The 20,019-nt window shown below is 43.8% G+C and overlaps 1 protein-coding gene across 2 annotated transcripts in view; it reads right to left on the bottom strand.

The window, feature by feature from the left end:
- Window positions 1-20,019, bottom strand: part of LOC147031988 (dedicator of cytokinesis protein 7-like) — a 272,420-nt gene that overhangs the window by 235,688 nt on the left and 16,713 nt on the right. For both annotated transcript variants that reach the window (XM_085869231.1, XM_085869229.1), the window contains exons 3-4: window positions 9,693-9,865; window positions 7,622-7,693 (exon numbers count right to left, since the gene is read on the bottom strand). In XM_085869231.1, the coding sequence (XP_085725357.1) occupies window positions 7,622-7,693; window positions 9,693-9,865 (245 nt within the window). The remainder of the gene's footprint in view (window positions 1-7,621; window positions 7,694-9,692; window positions 9,866-20,019) is intronic.

The raw sequence follows: 20,019 nt of genomic DNA on the forward strand, positions 1-20,019 counted from the left end.
GTGAGTGCCTGTATATATAATTATATATACATACATATATATATATATATACACATCTATACATACATATACACACACACACACACACACACACACACACACACACACACACACACACACACACACACACACACACACACACACACACACACACACACACACACACACACACACACACACACACACACACGGGGGCATGCTTACGCATAGTAAGCAATAACAAACTGTGTTTCATATGTAGGTACATAAATACAAGCTTTATAATCATCGGCAATGTTACGAATCTGGAAGCCTTTTGCACACAGACAGTCAGCAGTCCCCATAGTTCAGTTATTTTGATAAGTATGTGTTTATAGTTAGGGTCCATCCCTTTTGTTTAATGGGAATTTCGTGTGTGCGCTGCGGGTTTATTTTTTAGTTCGGTTTTTTTTACAACAGCGGCACCGTCGCCTCGCTCCACCGATGCCAAAGCGCACGTGTTTCTGGCTGCGGACGTGGGTGGGACCCCTCGCTCCAGAGCCAACTCCACCCACGAGGGCAAGGGCGCGCCCTTCGTCCAATCAGGAGGCTCATAGCCTCAGAGCCCATTCCGCCCACGAGGGCAAGGGCGCACCCTTCATCCAATCAGGAGGCTCATCGTCTCAGATCGGGACTCCACCCAGAAGGGTGGGAGTTGCCCCGCCTACTGTGGGCCTGTCCAATGAGGGACAGCCAGCGAATCGCGCGACGCAACCGTCCAATCAGGAGACGAGTGACCAGGGAAGAAATCCCTCCCACCTCAGGAGAGGACAGTGATCAGCGTGTTCTGTCTGGGTCTGCCTCGCCTGGTGTCGTCTGATCTGTGGAAGCTTTTTCGGCCTTGATCGCCTGTCGCCTCGTCATCTCTCACCTCATCTGGCTTCGTGCTGCCTGGCATCCGTCGCTCTACCCCTCGTCCCTGGTGCTTGGTGCTGCGTTGAGGCGGTGGGTTCGAGTCCTGCCACCGGACAAGCTCGACCAGACCGCATGAGGCGGACAGGTGCAAGTGCAGACTCTTGCCCTCAGCTCGCCTTCCCTCCTGAGCTGAAGGGCGAAATCAAGGCCGTGACCACAATTTCTTTTGGATGTGTGCGTGTGTGTATGTGTCTGTGGGCCCAGTCTATAAGTAGCAATTGTTTAAGTGCCTTGTACATTACTTGCATTCCTTCTTGATAGTCGGTTTAACTCTGCTCTTTTTGTGCTCCCCTGCCCCATTATAAATAAACCCCGATTGTTCAATGTACCAGCTCATTGTCTGTCACTATTTTTCATTGGTTGAGCATGGTGCATATTGGGAATTAGGGAGGTCTTGTTGCTGTAATTGTTCATTTGGACCGACAGATCTTGGTAATCCCCGCTCGGTTTACACCTGGATCGGGCTCGGTAAACGGCCCGTTCAGCCGAGGGTGTGGTTTTACCCAGTAGTCAGACGACGTGGGTACTTAGGTATATTGAAATTAGGCAATTAACCCCACTCCACGCCGTCGAAATATTGGCGACCACGGTCCGCTAAGGGACCCGTGACCTTTGGAGTTGTTCGAAGGTTACGACCTGCACATCCGGGTGTTCGGTGGGAGACGGCTCAACTGCTCCACCTGGCGGCCGTTCCTCACCGCCGACCCCCGGCCCACAACAATATATACCAGCTGAAACCCCATCACAGACGGATTCCGTTCATTCAACCACCCTCACCAGCTCACACACACTCGAGGGACATGGACTGGACAGGGTGTGCTTGCCCCCGCCTACTCATCCCCCGCCCCTGCCCCATTCCCCGCCCCACCCTGCCTCAATATGCTTACCCCCGCCCAAAAATGTAATTACCCCAGCTCCACCTCTTCACTCCCCACCCCCCGTCTTTTGATTCCCCGCCCCACTTGCCCCCGGGGCCCTACCCCCCTGTCCACCCCCTCACACTCAACTCCGCCTCATTCAACCCAGCCCCCGCCCCATTTCCCCGTTTCCCGCTTTCAATTTACTTACCTCCGCCCAAAAATTTGCTTACCTTGCCCCCTGCCTCTTCACTCCTCACCCCCATCTCAACGAAAAGTGTTTATTCTGCTTCAGCATTGAAAGTTGACTATTGCCACTATGCGCGATACACTCTTACAGGTACGAAGTTTCTTTCAGTCCAGGTCACAGTACCGAGAAAAACGTGATGCGACCGCTAGGAGGAGCACAAAATTGGTCCTTCAGTATTAATATATAGATAGATATAAGATAGAAGATACAGTAGACGCCACTTTATAAATCCACGGTTATAAAATCCAGCCGCTGATTGTGACCAAAATGAGTTGGAACGGAATTTTACATCGAGAAATCTGCCGTTTAATAAATCCACCTGCTTGGCACGTGCGCGGTCTCAACCGAAGCTTGATGTAGTATGCGCTGCCGCAGAGTGAAAAAAAAATAAAAACCAACAACAACAGCAACTGATAACGGACTTCGAATCCCGCCGCCGCGCAAATCCCTCCGACCCCAAATCCCAATAGCCAAGGGAAGAAAGAGACGACGAACCCAAGCCGATGCCAACAGTGGCAGAGATGCGGACGGCACTCGCCAAATTGGACAGGAGACTGCAGCTCTCAGGTTTTGCCTATCCCAATTTCCGCCACGTGACGGATTCAATCAAGGAACATTTGCGCAAAACCTTCCCTCCCAAGCAAGCGACCTTGGAGAAATTCATTTGAACAATCCCCTTGTCACCGTTTGATAAATCAATGTTTTTGTAGCATAAAGCAGTGTTTAACGACATTCGCTTTTTGTCTTATCTATCCAGTAGGTGGCTGAAAATAGGTTCTCCGCTTAATAAATCCAAACGGCGTGGTCCCATGGTGGATTTATAAAGCGGTGTCTACTGTACAATGTTTCTTGTTACATTTTTTTGTGTCAAATTCACATTCTGAGGTAGTCACCATGTGCAGAAGAGAATTTTACATTGCAGACGCTATTTTCGAGGAGTGGAATTAGTAATTACACCTCTCAGCAGTAACGTTCTGACGACGGACGTAATGGCGTCAGCGAATAACCGATGATGTCATGACGTCCTGACGCCTCTCAGCGGTGACGTCACACGTCGCCATGTAAACGAATGTAAAACGAAAAGTGTTTATTCTGCTTCAGAGTTGAAGGTTGACAATTGCCACTATGTGCGATGCACTCTTACAGGTACCATGTTTCTTTCAATCCAGGTCACAGTACCGAGAAAAACGTGACGCGACCGCTCGGAGGAGCACAAAATTGGTCCTTCAGTCTTTTTTTATATATATATATATATATATATATATATATATATATATATATATATATATATATATATATATATATATATATATATATATATATATATTATATATAAAGCTTCTTCTTTTGGCTGCTCCCGTTTGGGGTCGCCACAGCGGATCATCCGTTATGATTTGGCACAGGTTTTACACCGGATGCCCTTCCTGACGCAACCCTGGTCGCCTCTTATGACACAGGGATATGGTACACCTATTCTAACCGGGGCATACACCGGGCCCAGTACACTGGTACTCACTTCGCCTACCTCGGAAGGATGACAGGCTGAGTCAACCTCCTGGTGTGTATTAATTCAAGCAGCCAACGGCGTTGAATTCAGGACCTTTTTGATCCCAAGCCGCTACCCTAACCACTACGCCAACAGCAGGATATATATATATATATATATATATATATATATATATATATATATATATATATATATATATATATATATATATATATATATATATACATATATATATATATATACATATATATACACACACACACAGGGAGCTGCAAAAGTAGGTATACAGTAAGGATTATACCAGTATTACCAGTATTATAATAGTGGTGCTCGGATTCATTCATTAATGTTTATTATTGATATGTTTATTATTTGTATGTTATTATTGATATGCTTGTATAATTATAATCAATAAAATACGTTTTGTTTTTCATTACTGTATACCTACTTTTGCAGCCCCTGTTTTCATACACACACACACACACACACACACACACACACACACACACACACACACACACACACACACACACACACACACACACACACACACACACACACACACACACACACACAATATAGACATATACATATACATATGAGGCCCGGCGAGGAGGAGTGATGTAAGCGACATTTTTTAATGATATGATGATGATAGGCTCGGATGATAGGGGAAGGGTTAAAATAGTGCTATATGGCATTAACTCCAAAATGGCCGATGTGTCCCTTACATCACTCCTCCTCACGGCGCCTCATATATACATATATACACACACACACACACACACACACACACACACACACACACACACACACACACACACACACACACACACACACACACACACACACACACACACACACACACACACACACACACACACACGGCATGCTTACACATTGTAAGCAAGAACAAACTGTGCTTCATACGAAGTACATAATAAATAGAAGCTTTATAATTAATCATTGGCAAGCATCACACTGACCTGCTAGATATAAATTCAGGGTTGTATTTCACAGTTCAGTTGCAGAAATTCCAATAGATTTTAGAGCTACAAATATTCCAATACAGTTTACAGTTTCAGAAATTCCAATACAGTTTACAGTTACAGAAATTCCAATACAGTTTACAGTTACAGAAATTACATTACAGTTTACAGTTACAGAAATTACATTGCAGTTTACAGTTACAGAAATTCCAATACAGTTTACAGTTACAGAAATTCCAATACAGTTTACAGTTACAGAAATTCCAATACAGTTTACAGTTACAGAAATTCCAATACAGTTTACAGTTACAGAAATTCCAAATCAGTTTACAATTACAGAAATTCCAATACAGTTTACAGTTTCAGAAATTCCAATACAGTTTACAGTTACAGAAATTACAATACAGTTTACAGTTACAGAAATTCCAATACAGTTTACAGTTACAGAAATTACAATTTTCAAATACTAGATATCAATTGAGGTTTGTATTTCACAGTTTACATTAACAGAAATTGATAAACTAACATTTTTATTAAAGTATATACAATACATTGTAACACTTACCACTGTGCCATACACATTGTCTTGAGTCACTCACCTGCAGCGAGCACAAGGCTGCACTTATTTTCGGATATTTTCATTTACGGATGCTTTCCGATAGTTCTACGATTTTTTTCCCAGTGTATTGGCTTCGGTGTCCGTCAGCACGTGGAATTTCAGCTTATAAATCACCCAGAAGGTACCGAACTTTAATATCAGTCAGTGAGTGGTTAGAATGAGCATTATATTGTTGCGGATTCGCGCCCGCCGGCGTGCGAATGGCCACGTAACTCGAATCGCGGCACGTCGCCCACCGGACGGACAATCCCGTCGTGACCCTCTCGGACTAACGCCGGGAACTAGTCACGGGTGGACCTTTCGGCCTCACCACGATCGTGCCAATCGGCCCCCGCGTGGGATAGGGTTGCTCGCCAAATTCGACCTACCTAAGTACCCACACGGAGGGTAGACCGGGCGATCGCACCTCGCCGCAGGTCGACTTCGGACACGGGCCACTTTAAGCGACCCGTTCCGTACTATCGGGATAACCGAGCGGTGTTATCGTCGGCCTCGACGGTTCGATTAATTATCGGGCGTTTTAGCCCACGACCAACCCTTTACGTGAAGTAAGATGGAGATTCAATAAAGGAAAAGACGAAGCGAAACGGGAAAACAGTTCAACATAAAGCACATTTATTTCGCGATGAACGGAAAGCACACATATACGATTACACCAAAAGCACATGGAAAAGAAGAAGAAGAAACACACAATAATGCACAAAAAGCAAATGTAAAAGCAAAAGACAATGCAGATCTAACCGACTACCGAGCACACGGCAACACTTATACAGTTTTACTTCACAGACGGCGCCGACAACACATATACTCAAAGCAAAAGAAAAAGGGACCACCCTCCAGGATGATGGGGGCGGACGGGCCTGGGGCCGAGACCGCATCGGGCCTACCCGTCTGATGAGCCGCAAAATGGTGCTGGCGCCTCGACTCCGCGGGCCTCGCTGGGACTGCCTGGTATGGGGTGGGAACGGGGCCCCCTTCTCGCACTATCTCAGCGCGGGGGGAAACAGGAGGGGGTTGTTGATGCTCGGGGGAAGGAGGATATCTCCCTGTCTCGGGTCCCGCGACGAGCGTCTCCACCACGACCTCGGTCGCGTTGCCGGCCTCTCCCTCCGCAGCTCCCCGACTCAGACACGAGCACCCCCTCGACCGCCTTCGCCGCCGCCACCTCTCCACAGCTCCGTCCAACCGCCCTCTCAGTCTCCTCTCTTGACTCGTCCCAACTCTTCACTGGCTCCGAACTCTTCACTCTCTCCCCTCCGAACTCTCAACTGCCTTGACTGACGAACGCAGCCCCTTATATGCCCCGTGGCCTCGCTCCTTCACCTTCGACCCTTTACCTCCGACCATTCACCTCTAACTGGCTCCCCATTGGACCGAGGAAAAGTGGGCGTGAATGCTTTTTGATCCATGAATTTGCATATAGCGATATTACTCCAACGCACCTGGAGGCGGGGCCAAATCGCCCCACGCTCGCCGATAGGACGGAACAGAAGTGGGCGTGAGTCGTTTTTGATCCGTTTTCTTCGGAAAGGCCGGCGCTTTTGCACCCCTGCTCGGTGCGCGCCCTGCACGAGTCCAGTATCGGTGCCCACAAGCGGCGTGGGAATGACGGTGATGCGATGGTTGCGAGGGCGAGTTGTGACGGTAAAGGTCGTGGCTGTTGTTGTGAAGCAGCGTTGCGGTTGGTGGTTGTTGTGTGATGGCTGTTGAGACGTGGTTGGTGGTGTTAGTAATGGCGGCTGGTCCAAAATAAAGATAGTAAAAGAAAAACGGCTATCTAGAAGGGTCGCAGCCCGAATGAATGACATTTATTCCCTCGAAACAACGGGTTTGGGCCTAACTACACATATACTTACAGAGATATCTCACCTAAGGGACCTGAATGGTGGTTTGCGAATTTCGTCAACCACAACACTATATATACACAGTAAAATGTAATTTTTATCTCTCAGTGAAAAATAAAACCCCAGCAGAGGGAACAAGACATATGGCCCATCTTGTAGCTGGCCAGGTCTAACAAGCCAACAAGTCTGCCATGTTTGTCCAGATTCGTTTGATGGCTTTTCACTTATGGACTTTTCAAGTTATAATATGCAAAACTATGACTGGCTGTTACAACTTATTTTTTACTGTTAGACTTCCAACAACAACCTTGTTGTTCAGGGTCATTGTCAGTGCAATGACCCATCGGTTTAGTTTCTATAACCAACTTCAGCTTTTGTCATTTTTGTTTTTACATTACATAAAATTATGATTTTAAACCTTTAAATCCAAGCAGATAAAAATGAAAATTTAATTCCTGGCTAAGTCCAAACCAACCTGACATACAAACACACACAAAATGGGGAAAAAATAAAATGAAGAAAAGTAAAGACAAAAGGGAAAATAAAACAAAATAATAAGAGGAAGTCGGATGAGGAGGAATAGGAGGAGAAGAAGAAAGAAGAATTAAATACGTGAGCTCACTTTCTTGTGACAAGGGCCCAGTCTTCAGTGTAGGAAGCCAGGCAGTGCCGCACTTGCACACTCAAATCAGCACTGGTGAGAAAGTGATGAATCCACAAGTGATGAGCTGATCCACAAGTTATGCACAAGATTCAATAAAGCCAGCGACTTAATGCTTCATGAGATACAACTCCGACCATACATACAATTTGCAAAGATAATTCTAAGCAAATCTCAAAGTTCCTTAGAGTAGGCTTTGGTACACAAAACTTACAGGGTTGGATTATGTGATAAGAACTGGCAAGATTGCTCAGAGGTATTCAACTTTCCATCGAGTTTTCTAGTCGGTGTTCAAGTCACAATTGTTTAGGATCTGAAAATATAAACCTATCAAATATGTGACAGTTCTTTCCTTGACAGGCAAAGAGTTGTATCATAAAGTACAGAATCCTTTTTAGAGGGGATGCTAATACTGCTGTCCCATCTGGAAGTATTTGCAAGTGGTCCTGAGAAATATCTTCTGCATTATCTTGTGAACGATGAGTCGAATGCTCACAATTATTCCCAACTCGTGGTATCAGCCAAGCAAAGTGTTTTGGCCTCAGTCTTTCATGAACCGGCTGGCCTGGCCTGACATTCGAGAAAGTAGGTTGGAGCAGGAATTTGGAATTTGTTCAGGGTGCCGGCGATACCTCGACCACTTTTCACGAAGGACACTGCAGGATTGTTTTTTTTAACGTCCACCAACTAATTCTAGCAGATGGGATGCCCAGTTTAAGATCAATCCAAAGGACTGCATACAGATTGATGACTCGCCCTTTCTGCCCAAGCTAAACAGGTCAAAGGCAAGTGTGCATAGCAAGCCATCCTGCCAGCCCTATTCTCTTACTGAATGTAAAACAAATTGAACTAGAGAGTTCATAGAACACCTTATCCAGATGCAGTCTTGAGGAAAAAATAAAAAAAATAAAAAGACATGTGGAAGGAAGTGTCTTTTAAACTCTTGCTTATCGCGTTTCCGATCATGATCGATATTTCCTTTTTTTTCTGTCTGAATATCTATATTCACCAATGGTGAGAGAACTTAGCGGCAAACTTGATTGGTCAAGATGACATAACATTGCATAATATTTTGTCCAAGTACTGTGAAACGGAAGGTTTTTTTGAAAGTACCAAAAAAGGTGATTTGTGTTCTTCCGTGTTCAAGTATATAATTCAATTGAAATAAAATAAAGATTTAAAGGCTATACCCTGTTGATGAACCTTCTATTGCACCACCTTAATTGTTTCTTAATGTTTGGTGTTTGCGTCCTTTTTGATGTCCTGAAAAACAGTAAGTTTCCTTTTTGAAATGACAGACCAAGAAAAAAAACATCTTACTCTTCTGTGTGTGCTCAGGACAAGATTCCATACAATTTGCCAAATTCAGAGCCAAAGTATTAAAATAGCAGAAAAAAAGAACGGACATTGTCAAAGCTTTTAGTCTTGCAGCTCATCAGGACACACGCAAGAATACCGGAAGTGCAGACACAAAATGAAACAATTTATTTGTTCAGACTATTGGGGATTAGTTCTTTCGACTGTTACCGACACGAACATGCACATCACGGCCTTGATGCCACCGAGGGAACCCACAACCTCCCATTTTTCTAAGGATTCATTGCGAAACGGCAGGTTTGTGTTCCGATTGGTGTTCTACAGTGTTCAAAATATAAAATTCAATTAAAATCAAGTCGTTGCTTGATCAAAAACTGATGTCTGTAGACAGAGACAGATAGACAAATTGAACCAAATTGCTAAACCCCACTTTTTGCTTCGCACGAACAGGTTAACTACAATAAATTACAGTAACTCATTGGTACCATCACAGACCGATTATATATATATATATATATATATATATATATATATATATATATATATATATATATATATATATTCTTTCTCCGATCACAGTTTTTCCCCCTTATTCTCAATTTTAATTTTCACACTTTAACCCATTTGGCCTCCCACATGCATTCATAAAATAGAAGTCCCCATTTAGAAGGCATGCAGAAAGGTGTGCTGCTTTCGTAGCACATATAATTCTCACCCCTCCTCTGGAACAGCCGGTGTGAGTGTGCAACTCTCCCGTGGCTCGAATGTCACAGTTATATCATGTGGTGGAAATTCGTAGATGTCACATAGAGGGCCATCTTCGGAAAGACTACCAGTTGGCAAGTGCTCTTCAAAGTCTACTGGGTCGACGATGTCATTGTAAGGAATCTATATGGAGCAGAACAGACGAAAGTAGTGTTATTGAAATTGTGCAAAGCCTTTGAAAAGGATACAAATTATACAAAAAAATACTTGTATAATATTTTCGTTAATGACATTTTCAAAATAATTCATGCACGGTTAAAATTTTTCACAAAAACATGCAAACACAAGTCGATTTCTATTTTAGGTATTTGTATTCCCCAGGTTAGTGGCAATGCCTCATCACAGTAGTGGCATAGCTGGAAAAGAAAGAAAACTATTCCCTGATGTAAGTTGCAATAATATTTCCAAATGCTGCTTTGACCTGACATTGTCATCATTGAAAACGTCTGGCAACAACCTCATTATTGGAAAACTGCCCATTCCTAAGTGATGGATGATGACATCGTTATATAATGTTACATAAAACATCCTTAAAATGCAATAACAGTGGATTAAAACTGAAAATGTTCCAAAAAGGTTCAGTAAAGAACTGCAACACCTTGCTGAGAATTGCAGTCTTTTGTTGTGTTGTCAAAGCACACCACCACTCTCATTGCACATGGTACAATTAGACCTACTATAATGCCATTGCACACCTTTGTTAAAATTTTGGCTTCACTCACAATTTGCTGCATTTGTGATACAGTAGTGTGTGTGTGTGTGTGTGTGTGTGTGTGTGTGTGTGTGTGTGTGTGTGTGTGTGTGTGTGTGTGTGTGTGTGTGTGTGTGTGTGCGTTGCATGCTTTTATGATGTAAGGTCGTTTTCACATTGGGGAGCATAGCATTCAGCAAAAAAAAAAAGAGATGCGAAAGGAAACAACAAAATCCCATCCTTGTATAGTAGGGTGTTTCATAATGCAACTTTTTTGAGCTAGTCAAGTTGGCTACCCGTCGTAGCTTTCCAATATGGATAAAAACCCCAATTGTCGATTTTTAGAATTTTCCTCCCAAAAATGGCCGCCGGCGTCTATTTTTTCCAAAATGGCAGCCTTTTTTCGCGTTTTGACACAGAAATCGACTCCTACACCTGCTAAAATACGTTAATGTTACTTGATATGTGTATGTTTGTAGAAGATTATGATTGCTATGTCTGCTCGCAGTCAGGGACTAGACATTAGGCATCCAATATGGGGGAAAAAATCCAAAATGGCGTCCAAGATGGCCGATTTTTGTCCACTGGAAAGTTGTTCGCTCCGATGTGGGTTCTAATATGTCAAGTTATAGGTTTTTGGGTGTGCTGAATTCGTTTTTATTCTCTAAAATGCAGTAAATCTGTCACAGAAACATCTGCGGTGGTCATGCTCTCGCGTTAAGAAGTAGTTCTTGCAAGTCCGAAGAAGAATTTTGAATATTCTCGCCCTCATTGATATCAGGTGTCGATTCGACACCTATGGTATTTGACACCGCAATTGGTAATTTTCGCTCTTGCAGATTCCAACGTGCCCACAAATGAGCGAGAAACGATGGCAAAACTGTTGCATCAGACACCTAGACTACCTCATGATCAACTCAGCTCACGAAAGCCAAAATTTCCGGCCGTGGATGAGAATGAGAGTAGTGACCAGTGTCTCAGCAGTTTCATAGATGACGACTCGTGGCGGTTATTCAATCTTCTTGAACTATATGATGTACTAGATGTCGAATGGATGTGTGAGCCTGCAAAGCACATTGGCAGAAAGTGAGGTTACCAAAAATTCGCAAACTATGTGCACAATGTTCACGTAGTTAATGACCTTGCAGAGCGTGGAATTAAGTTGATTTCGGATTTTATTGACAAAACGAGGGATGAACAGCAAAGGCAAGCTTTGCTTCAAGTGATTGAGTGACACAGGCAGAATTATTCTAGATACACGAAATCCACTCTTCAGAAAATGTAGATAACTATATGAAGCGGTGTGAACATTGATGTTTTTGAACTATGGAAATTTTAATTTGAAATGTCGCGACAGCCATGTATGTCATGCCATGGCCAATATTATTGATTATCGAGGCAGATAGGCACGCATACATGAATGCATATTAGAACATTCATGATGGCATTAGTATACTAGTAATTCGTGTATATACTGTACATGTTAAATAAATACATGTTTGACCTTCTAATATTTAATTGTTATTTTCTGAACTCAATGAGGGTGAGAATATTCAAAATTCTTCTTCGGACTTGCAAGAACTACTTCTTAACACGAGAGGATGACACCCGCAGACGTCTCTGTGACAGATATACTGCATTTTCGAGCATAAAAACGAATTCAGCACACCCAAAAACCTATAACTAGACATATTAGAACCCACATCGGAGGGAACAACTTTCCAGTGGCCAAAAATCGGCCATCTTGGATTTTTCCGCCATATTGGATGCCTAATGTCTAGTCCCCAACTGCTAGCAGACATAGCAATCATAATCATCTACAAACACACATATCAAGTAACATTAACTATTTTAGCAGGTGTAGGAGTCTATTTCTGTGTCAAAACGCGAAAAAGGTCGCCATTTTCGAAAAAATAGCCACCGGCGGCCATTTTTGGGATGAAAATTCTTGGAAAAAAAAAAAAAAAAAAAAAAAAAAATATCGCCGAGTGGCGTTTTTATCCATATTGGTAAGCTACGACAGGTAGCCAACTTGACTAGCGCAAAAAAGTTGCAATATGAAACACCCTATTGTATCGTTTACCATCCATCAAACAACTGAAATCCCATGGGCAATCAACCAGAGGGCTCGCGTTAAAGCTCCAGGTTCCATCAACATTCTCAAGGAAATCTACATGCATGGCAGGTGACATCTTATTGAGTGTTTGATCCAACCTTGGTGTCATCTGTGATGCAATCTCAATTCAATAAGATGTTCATCAGGCAAGATGAAGATGCCTGTTCATCATGCAACCAGACGCAAGAGAAAGGTTTACTGCTCCTGGTGTGACAACTATTACGGAATTTCTGTTCATCCATCAATGGAGAGAGTCTTTCCTGGAGAATGCTCAATATAAATACCAACGATGCCACAAAGATTTTGCCGGAAAAAAAAGAAATCAGAATTCTTTCTGTGCCAGCTGTGAAACAACAAAATCAAGAACTGGTAATCATTTTTGCTTGGAATATAATGATGTATAAAGCTACCATGAAATAGAATAGTCTTTGGAGACTCCTGGACAAAAGTGGTGGTCCCAGGTTCATCAGCAGCCTCCATTCTTTATTCAAACTCCTGGGTCTCACGATCATCCATGATCTTTCTTGGGCAAACCACATTTCAAAGTTGGCCTCCAAAGCCAATGCCGAATGGGCATCCACTGTCATGCAAAGTCCTTCCTTGGCACTCCTCAACTCCGATCCACCTTCAAGGCCACCATCCACAGCTTGATGGAGCACTGCTCTCCTCTCTGGGCTGGCTCCTCTGCCTCACATCGTGATCAGCTTGACGCCATGGACACAAAGGCCTTCAAGATTATTGGAATCCCCTGTGATGAAGCTGAATCAATGGGTAAATCCCCATTTATTCACTCTCGACGGCGCTCGTACGGAAAGTCGGTTGCGTACTCAAACCGTGTGCGACCCGAGCGGATGGTCACCGAGCTTTCGTCGGTCCAAGTGTCCCTTTTACAGCAGCAACAGCCTGGCTAATTCTCAAACATGCAGCATGACAAACCAATTAAAGAAACACAAAAACAAACTGATACATTTAACACATGGGTTTATTTATAATAGGTGGGGAAGGAGAGAGCACGTAAGAAGCAGAGTTATCACGACTAATAGAAATGAAATGCAAATAATGTACAAGGCACTTAACAGTTGCTACTTATAGATGGGCCCACACACAGACACACACACACAGAAGTGGACCCCAATGGTCTTTATTGAAGTCTTCCAGCTGGAGGGAAGGGAGCTGGAGACCAGAGACTGCACTTGGACCTGTCCATCTCATGTGGTCTTCGACGATCCGGCTCAACAGCACTCGAACCCGCAACACTCCAAGCACCAGGGACGGAAGAAAAGCGTTGGACGCCAGGTGAACGAGACGAGAGACGACCCGAGCACAGCCAAGCCGACCAGACCAGACCAGACAAGTCGATCTCCGGCACCTCGAACCCGATCACTGCCAAGCCGACCAGACCAGACGAGTCGATCTCCGGCACCGTCCTCGAACCCGATCACTGCCAAGCCGACCAGACCAGACAAGTCAATCTCCGGCACCTCGAACCCGATCACTGCCAAGCCGACCAGACCAGATGAGTCGATCTCCGGCACCTCAAACCCGATCGCTGCCAAGCCGACCAGACCAGATGAGTCGATCTCTGGCACCTCGAACCTGATCGCCCAACCCTGACGCTCACGCTGACCTGACGTTCACAACTGACGCTGACGTTCCTCTCTTTCCAAGGCCCTGGCATTTCTTACATGGCATTTCTCCTGCAGGAGGGTGTCGTGGGAAGGATCACCGTCAGAGACGTCCCGCCTCCCATCGGTCCGGGGTTCGTGAGAAAGTCTATGTCGGTGGTATCTCACGCCTACCATTGGTCGAGGGGAACATTCCATCTCTCTGGGGCGGAGTTGGAGCTCTGATGGCCGAGGAAACTCCGCCCATGTACGTGCTGACATGCACGTGTTTGATGGTGCCGATGGATGATGGTGGGATGAGAAACGAAGGAGGATGTCGTTGTTGTCGTAATTGATGTAACAATAGGTTTGACTATAAAGTAATTCACAGCGCACGCACAATTAGTCACCCATTAAACAAAGGACGGGACCCTAACTGAAACACGTACTTACCGATATAACTGATCTGAAGGACCTGTATGTTGAGTGCGATAGGTTTCCAAATCTGCAACAATATATCTCTGTCTCTGTCTCTCTCGAAATCTCTGTCTCTGTCTCTCCATATCTCCGTCTCTGTCTCTGTCTCTCTATATCTCCGTCTCTCTATATCTCCGTCTCTGTCCCTCTCTATATCTCTGTCAGTCTCTCTATAGCTCTGTCTCTGTCTCTACTGCTTCGCTCGTGTGCTTCTCCACTGTTCCTTCTGCGTTTTTGCATCCTGTTATTGTCAGTTACGTCCCGATTAGGTTCCACAAGCTTCGATTATGTACACAAAAAACAGTATATACCGTACTGAATTTCAATTTTAAGACAGTCATGACTTTTTCAAATCCAGAAGTTTAGCACAATATCAGCAGTCTTCTACACCAACCTAAAGAACATGTACTGCAAAAATGGAGGTACTTGGAAATAGATAGAGGGTGATTTGTGTCTTACAGTGTTCAAGTGCAGTATAGAATTCAATCTAAATAAAATAAAGTTTGTAAAAGTTATACAAGTCTGAAGACGACAATGATTCACGAGCGGTATTTGACGATGTAGATTGTTTCAGAAGTCAAGGATGAGACAATGTGATAATTTTTGACCGAGTTATAAAAATGATCAACATGATGTGGTACGAGTGACGGGTTATTAGCTGCAAAATGTCGAAAACCCGGTTTCGTTCAACAACTTTCAAAATTTGACCTTTGCATAAGCTTTAAAGGTCACAAAACAATGTTGTGGACATTAAAATAAGGAAACAGGATACGTGCTATAGCTTATTGGAGTAAGTTCGTCGAAAAAGGTCGAAAACCCGGTTCGATTCCCACAACTTTGAAAATTTGACCTTTGTGAACTTTAAAGGTCAAAGGTCAAGGATTATGACCTTTGGTGCAAAACTTCCTCTGGAACATTCCAGGAACAATACAACGTCATATAGGGTATATGGCATTTCGCACTCCTCAGATTATCCATACTTTGATGAAATCAGCGTAAAAACAAACTTGAAGGGGGCGCCACGGGCAAGGTGTTCGAGATAGAGCAAAATGGTTTCAAGACTTTAGGTGGGGAATGACCTGAAGATTATGCATAAAAAAAATATTGTCATCCTAGCTCTCAAAGTTTGGGCGGTCATATGATTTTTATGTCAAAATTCGAAATTTTCTAAGTTCGTGACATTGTGAACTTAACCTTGGGACGAAAATGAAAAAAAAAAAAAAAAAAAAAAAAAAAAAAACGAGCTCCGTGGGGCTATGGAGGTGCCATTGGGCGCACCAAATACCGAAACCCTTGCCAGATTCGACAAATCCCTCGGAGAAGATGGATTTTTATGTCAAAATTTGCAATTTTCTTCGTTCATGACCTTGTGACCTTGACCTTGGGACGAAAATGAAAAAAAAAAAAAAAAAAAAAAAAAAAAAAAACGAGCTCTGTGGGGCTATGCAGGTGCCATTGGGCTAACCAAATACCGAAACCCCTGCCAGATTCGACAAACCCCCGAGGAGAAGATGCAAATTGAAATTGGCTACCCCCTAAAAACATGTTTTTTGGGCGTGGCTCCGCCCATAATGGGCGCAGCACACCCATTCTCAGGAAAACAATTAGATCATGATATAAACCTCCCACCAAAATTTTATCAGGATCGGATCAAAACACACGGAGCTATGCTCGGGACAGACAGACAGAGACAGACATACAGACAGACAGACACACAACAATAACGAATATAGTCGTCACTTATTTTTTTCGTGAAAGTATTTTTCGTGAACCAATAAATAAATAAATAAACCAATGTCACCCGCAGGGTGACCCGTATCTTGCCAAAAGGTGACCACGTGTGACTTCTTAAAGGTCACACTGAGGTGAACAGAGCTGCTATCCACCAGGAGTGACTCCTTGAGGAATATCTGCCTACGAGAGATTCCGATGAGAATCGTTCTACAGAGTAACCATGAAAAATATGCTTTTGCCTCATAACGTCACCAAATGACATCATAATGTCTCAAGCTTGACATATCTAGAAAGCACTCATCGAGGTGTTCAATTTGAGGTACGACACGATATGGTTCCTAAAACTTGAAAATTTGACCTTGGGGTCAAATATGTTTGACCTTTGGCGCTAACCATGAAGGTCAAGGCCAATTGCCACCAAAAATTAATCAGCTAAGTGCCAGACCATGAACTATATTCCCATGAAGTTTGAAGATGATCACAATCAAAATTACTCAAAAAATTAGGGTTTCGTCGACTCCCCTGATTTGCGACAAAGTGTCCTTGACCTTTGACCTTCAAAATTTTATGCGCTGAAAGGGACCTCTATCGGCCTCTGATATGCGAAGTTACAAAAATTTCCAATGATAACTGTGCTCTGCAGAATTTTTCATATGTGATTACAGACAAACAAACAAACAAACAAACAAAAAAAACATACAAACTGACTAACATATCTTGCAAAAACTTCGTTTTGGCAAGATAATAAATTACGGGTTTTACCAGTGTTTTACGCAGTCTATTACATCACCCTATCCAACACATTTCATTAGTTGTTTGTGCCTGTTTGTTTCCTTTATAATAGTCCTTAAAAATAAAATAAAATAATATTATTAGGACTATTATAAAAATATAATAGTCCTAATAATAATCCTTAAAAACAGTGTTTCCTGTTTGGTATGATTTTCAATTACGTTTGACTGCCAGGCAGGCAGACAGAGGAAAAATATTATCCCCCTCTCTGCACATATGCAATTGGAACAAATACAGAAATAAAGTATTGTAAAACTGCAGATTTGTCTTCCAAATCATGTTCAAAATATAATATTAAATTTAAAGTTGTTCCTCAATCATAAATTGATGAAATAAGGATGGACGGACGGACAGACGGATATGAACCAATTACTTAGGCCTTGGTCACATTTGCCACGGTGGCCGTGGAATCTCCAAAATCTACGGCCACTAGCGATTATACGGCGGCCACAGTATTTCCACGGTCACACAATGTAGCAGTCAGATATGTTTTTATATTCACCCTTTATTTATTTATTTACTTTTTTTTTATGACAATATTCACCATTTATTTACTTTTTTTTTTGATCGATTCAACACGATCACAATATTACCACACTTCTACGGGACTCCACAATCTTATTTTAGTATTGTCATTATTGTCCTACCGGGCGTAGTGGGGTGCGCCTGTAATCCGGCTACTCGGAGGCTTGGGTTGGAGGATCGCTTGAGGACGGGAGCTCTGTGCTGGGCCGCGCTATGAGAGGGTGTAGGGCAGCCCGGAATCATGGCGAAACCCAATCCTTATCCCTGTGTCGTAAGAGGCGACCAGGGTTATGTCAGGAAGGGCATCCGGCGTAAAACATTTGCGAAATCAGTATGCGGATCATAGCGGATGATCCGCTGTGGCGACCCCTAACGGGAGCAGCTGAAAGAAAAAGCAGAAGATTGTCATTATTGTCCTACTATTATCATCCTGCAATATAGTTTGCCTTTATGTATATTGTGACGGTAATGAAAGTGGCCCCTGGGTGAACGAACATCCATGACATGTCAGAGTTCCCTAGTCACTTGTATCATTAGTATGTGTGTCCAGACAGGCCTCCACCCATTGCCTAAGGGGAGTGGGACAAATGCGTTGTGTGGGCTATAGTAGGTCTTGTTCCTCCTCTTCTATACCCCTCATGCATGTCCTTTATTCCTCCTTTAAATCCTTTTATTCCTGGCTCAGATACGGTGGTTGCCATTTACTGTACCACACAGTACATTTCGGTTCTCTCTCTTTCCCAAATTATCATTTAACAGCCTTCACATTATATATTGGGTGCAAGCCTGGTGTTGGCGCAGTGGTTAGGGCAGCGGCTTAGGATCCAAAAGGTCCTGAGTTCAAGCCCCGTTGAGCCACTGAATTAATACACCAGGGGGTTGACTCAGCCTGTCATCCTTCCGAGGTCGGCGAAATGAGTACCAGTGTACTGGGCCGGTGTATACCCCGGTTAAAAAGGTGTACCAGATCCCTGTGTCGCAAGAGGTGACCAGGGTTGCGTCAGGAAGGGCATCCGGTGTAAAAAATGTGCCAAATCACTATGCGGATCATATGGATGATCCGCTGTGGCGACCCCGAATGGGAGCAGCCGAAAGAAGAAGAAGAGAAGACATTATATATTGGGTGCACCCCGCTATTCGTACATTTCCTTTCTCTCTTTTATTAACCCTTTCATACAGCAACACACAACCACATTCTGAAACACCACACTGCAGCCAACCACAAATTTGGACGATGAGGGAGAGAACAACGTTCCTGTTTTCAAACGCATTGGGTGGGAAAACCCGTGAAAGATGTGGCAGCATTAGCTGAGGGGAGGGCCTCAACTCGAGGATGATCGACAGCCAAAGGAGGTGTTGACTGGTGAGCGCACCAATGGGGACATGCCGTCACGGGTCAAAGGGCAAGTCACGACCTTTGCTCCTGAGAACTCAACCTCACATGAACTCGCCTCCCACCCCAAGTCTCCACCCCGCTCAAGCTGCTTAAAAGGCAGAATGGCAGACCGTTTGTGGCTGTTGGAATACGTTGGGGACCCCGAAACACAACCTGCCCACCTGATTGTACTGAGGAAGGAGACCCCACCATTGGAAATTGCGCTGAGGCCAAGACAGACTGCGCCAGACAGCACTGAGAGAACGGCATGATGGTTGGTCGAGTACGAGTCAGAGGCGTGAGAACGGACGTGCCGGGAGGTCCCAAGCACGAGAAGACAACACCATACTGACAAACTATCTGTCTCTTGCTGTCCTGAAAAGGACCCCTATTCGTCTACCTCGACTCATAAAGGGAATCAGGATTCTGAAAGAGCCATCGGTGACTTCCTTCTTGACACTTCTGGGTGAGGCTTCACATACGCATATCACATTTTCCTCGAAGCATACATACATCACCCACATTGCAACTACACCTCTATGCTTTTCCTCCTCCTCCTCATTCTTCATTTGTTTCAGGATTGGCACACATCCATCGATGTGTGTCATGGTGAGTCAAAGGCTGAACCAATGCCTTGGTCTACCTCTATCATCTGTTCTTCCTCTCTCCACTTCCACGGTATGATCCTACTGCTGCCATGCTGCGTGTGTAACCAGGTAAGATAAGATTGTAGAAGGGGAATAAGTGCTACGGGTTCGAGTCTGTCCGTTTGTGCCTTTTTCTGATCGTTTTATGTGCTTGTAAATACATGCCACTGATTAGATCAATTGCTTGGTTGTGTTTGTAAATAAATTTGCTTGTTGAACCTGCTCGCTTTGCCCTTTCCCACATTGACATGATTTAGCATGTAAAGACTACATAGACGGGAAGTTTTGCCCCATTGAATGGCTCCACAATTAGCTG

This window comes from Eptatretus burgeri, chromosome 2 (genome assembly GCF_056783735.1).
Source record: "Eptatretus burgeri isolate ZD-2024b chromosome 2, Ebu_testis_v1, whole genome shotgun sequence".
NCBI classification, from domain to species: Eukaryota; Metazoa; Chordata; class Myxini; order Myxiniformes; family Myxinidae; genus Eptatretus; species Eptatretus burgeri.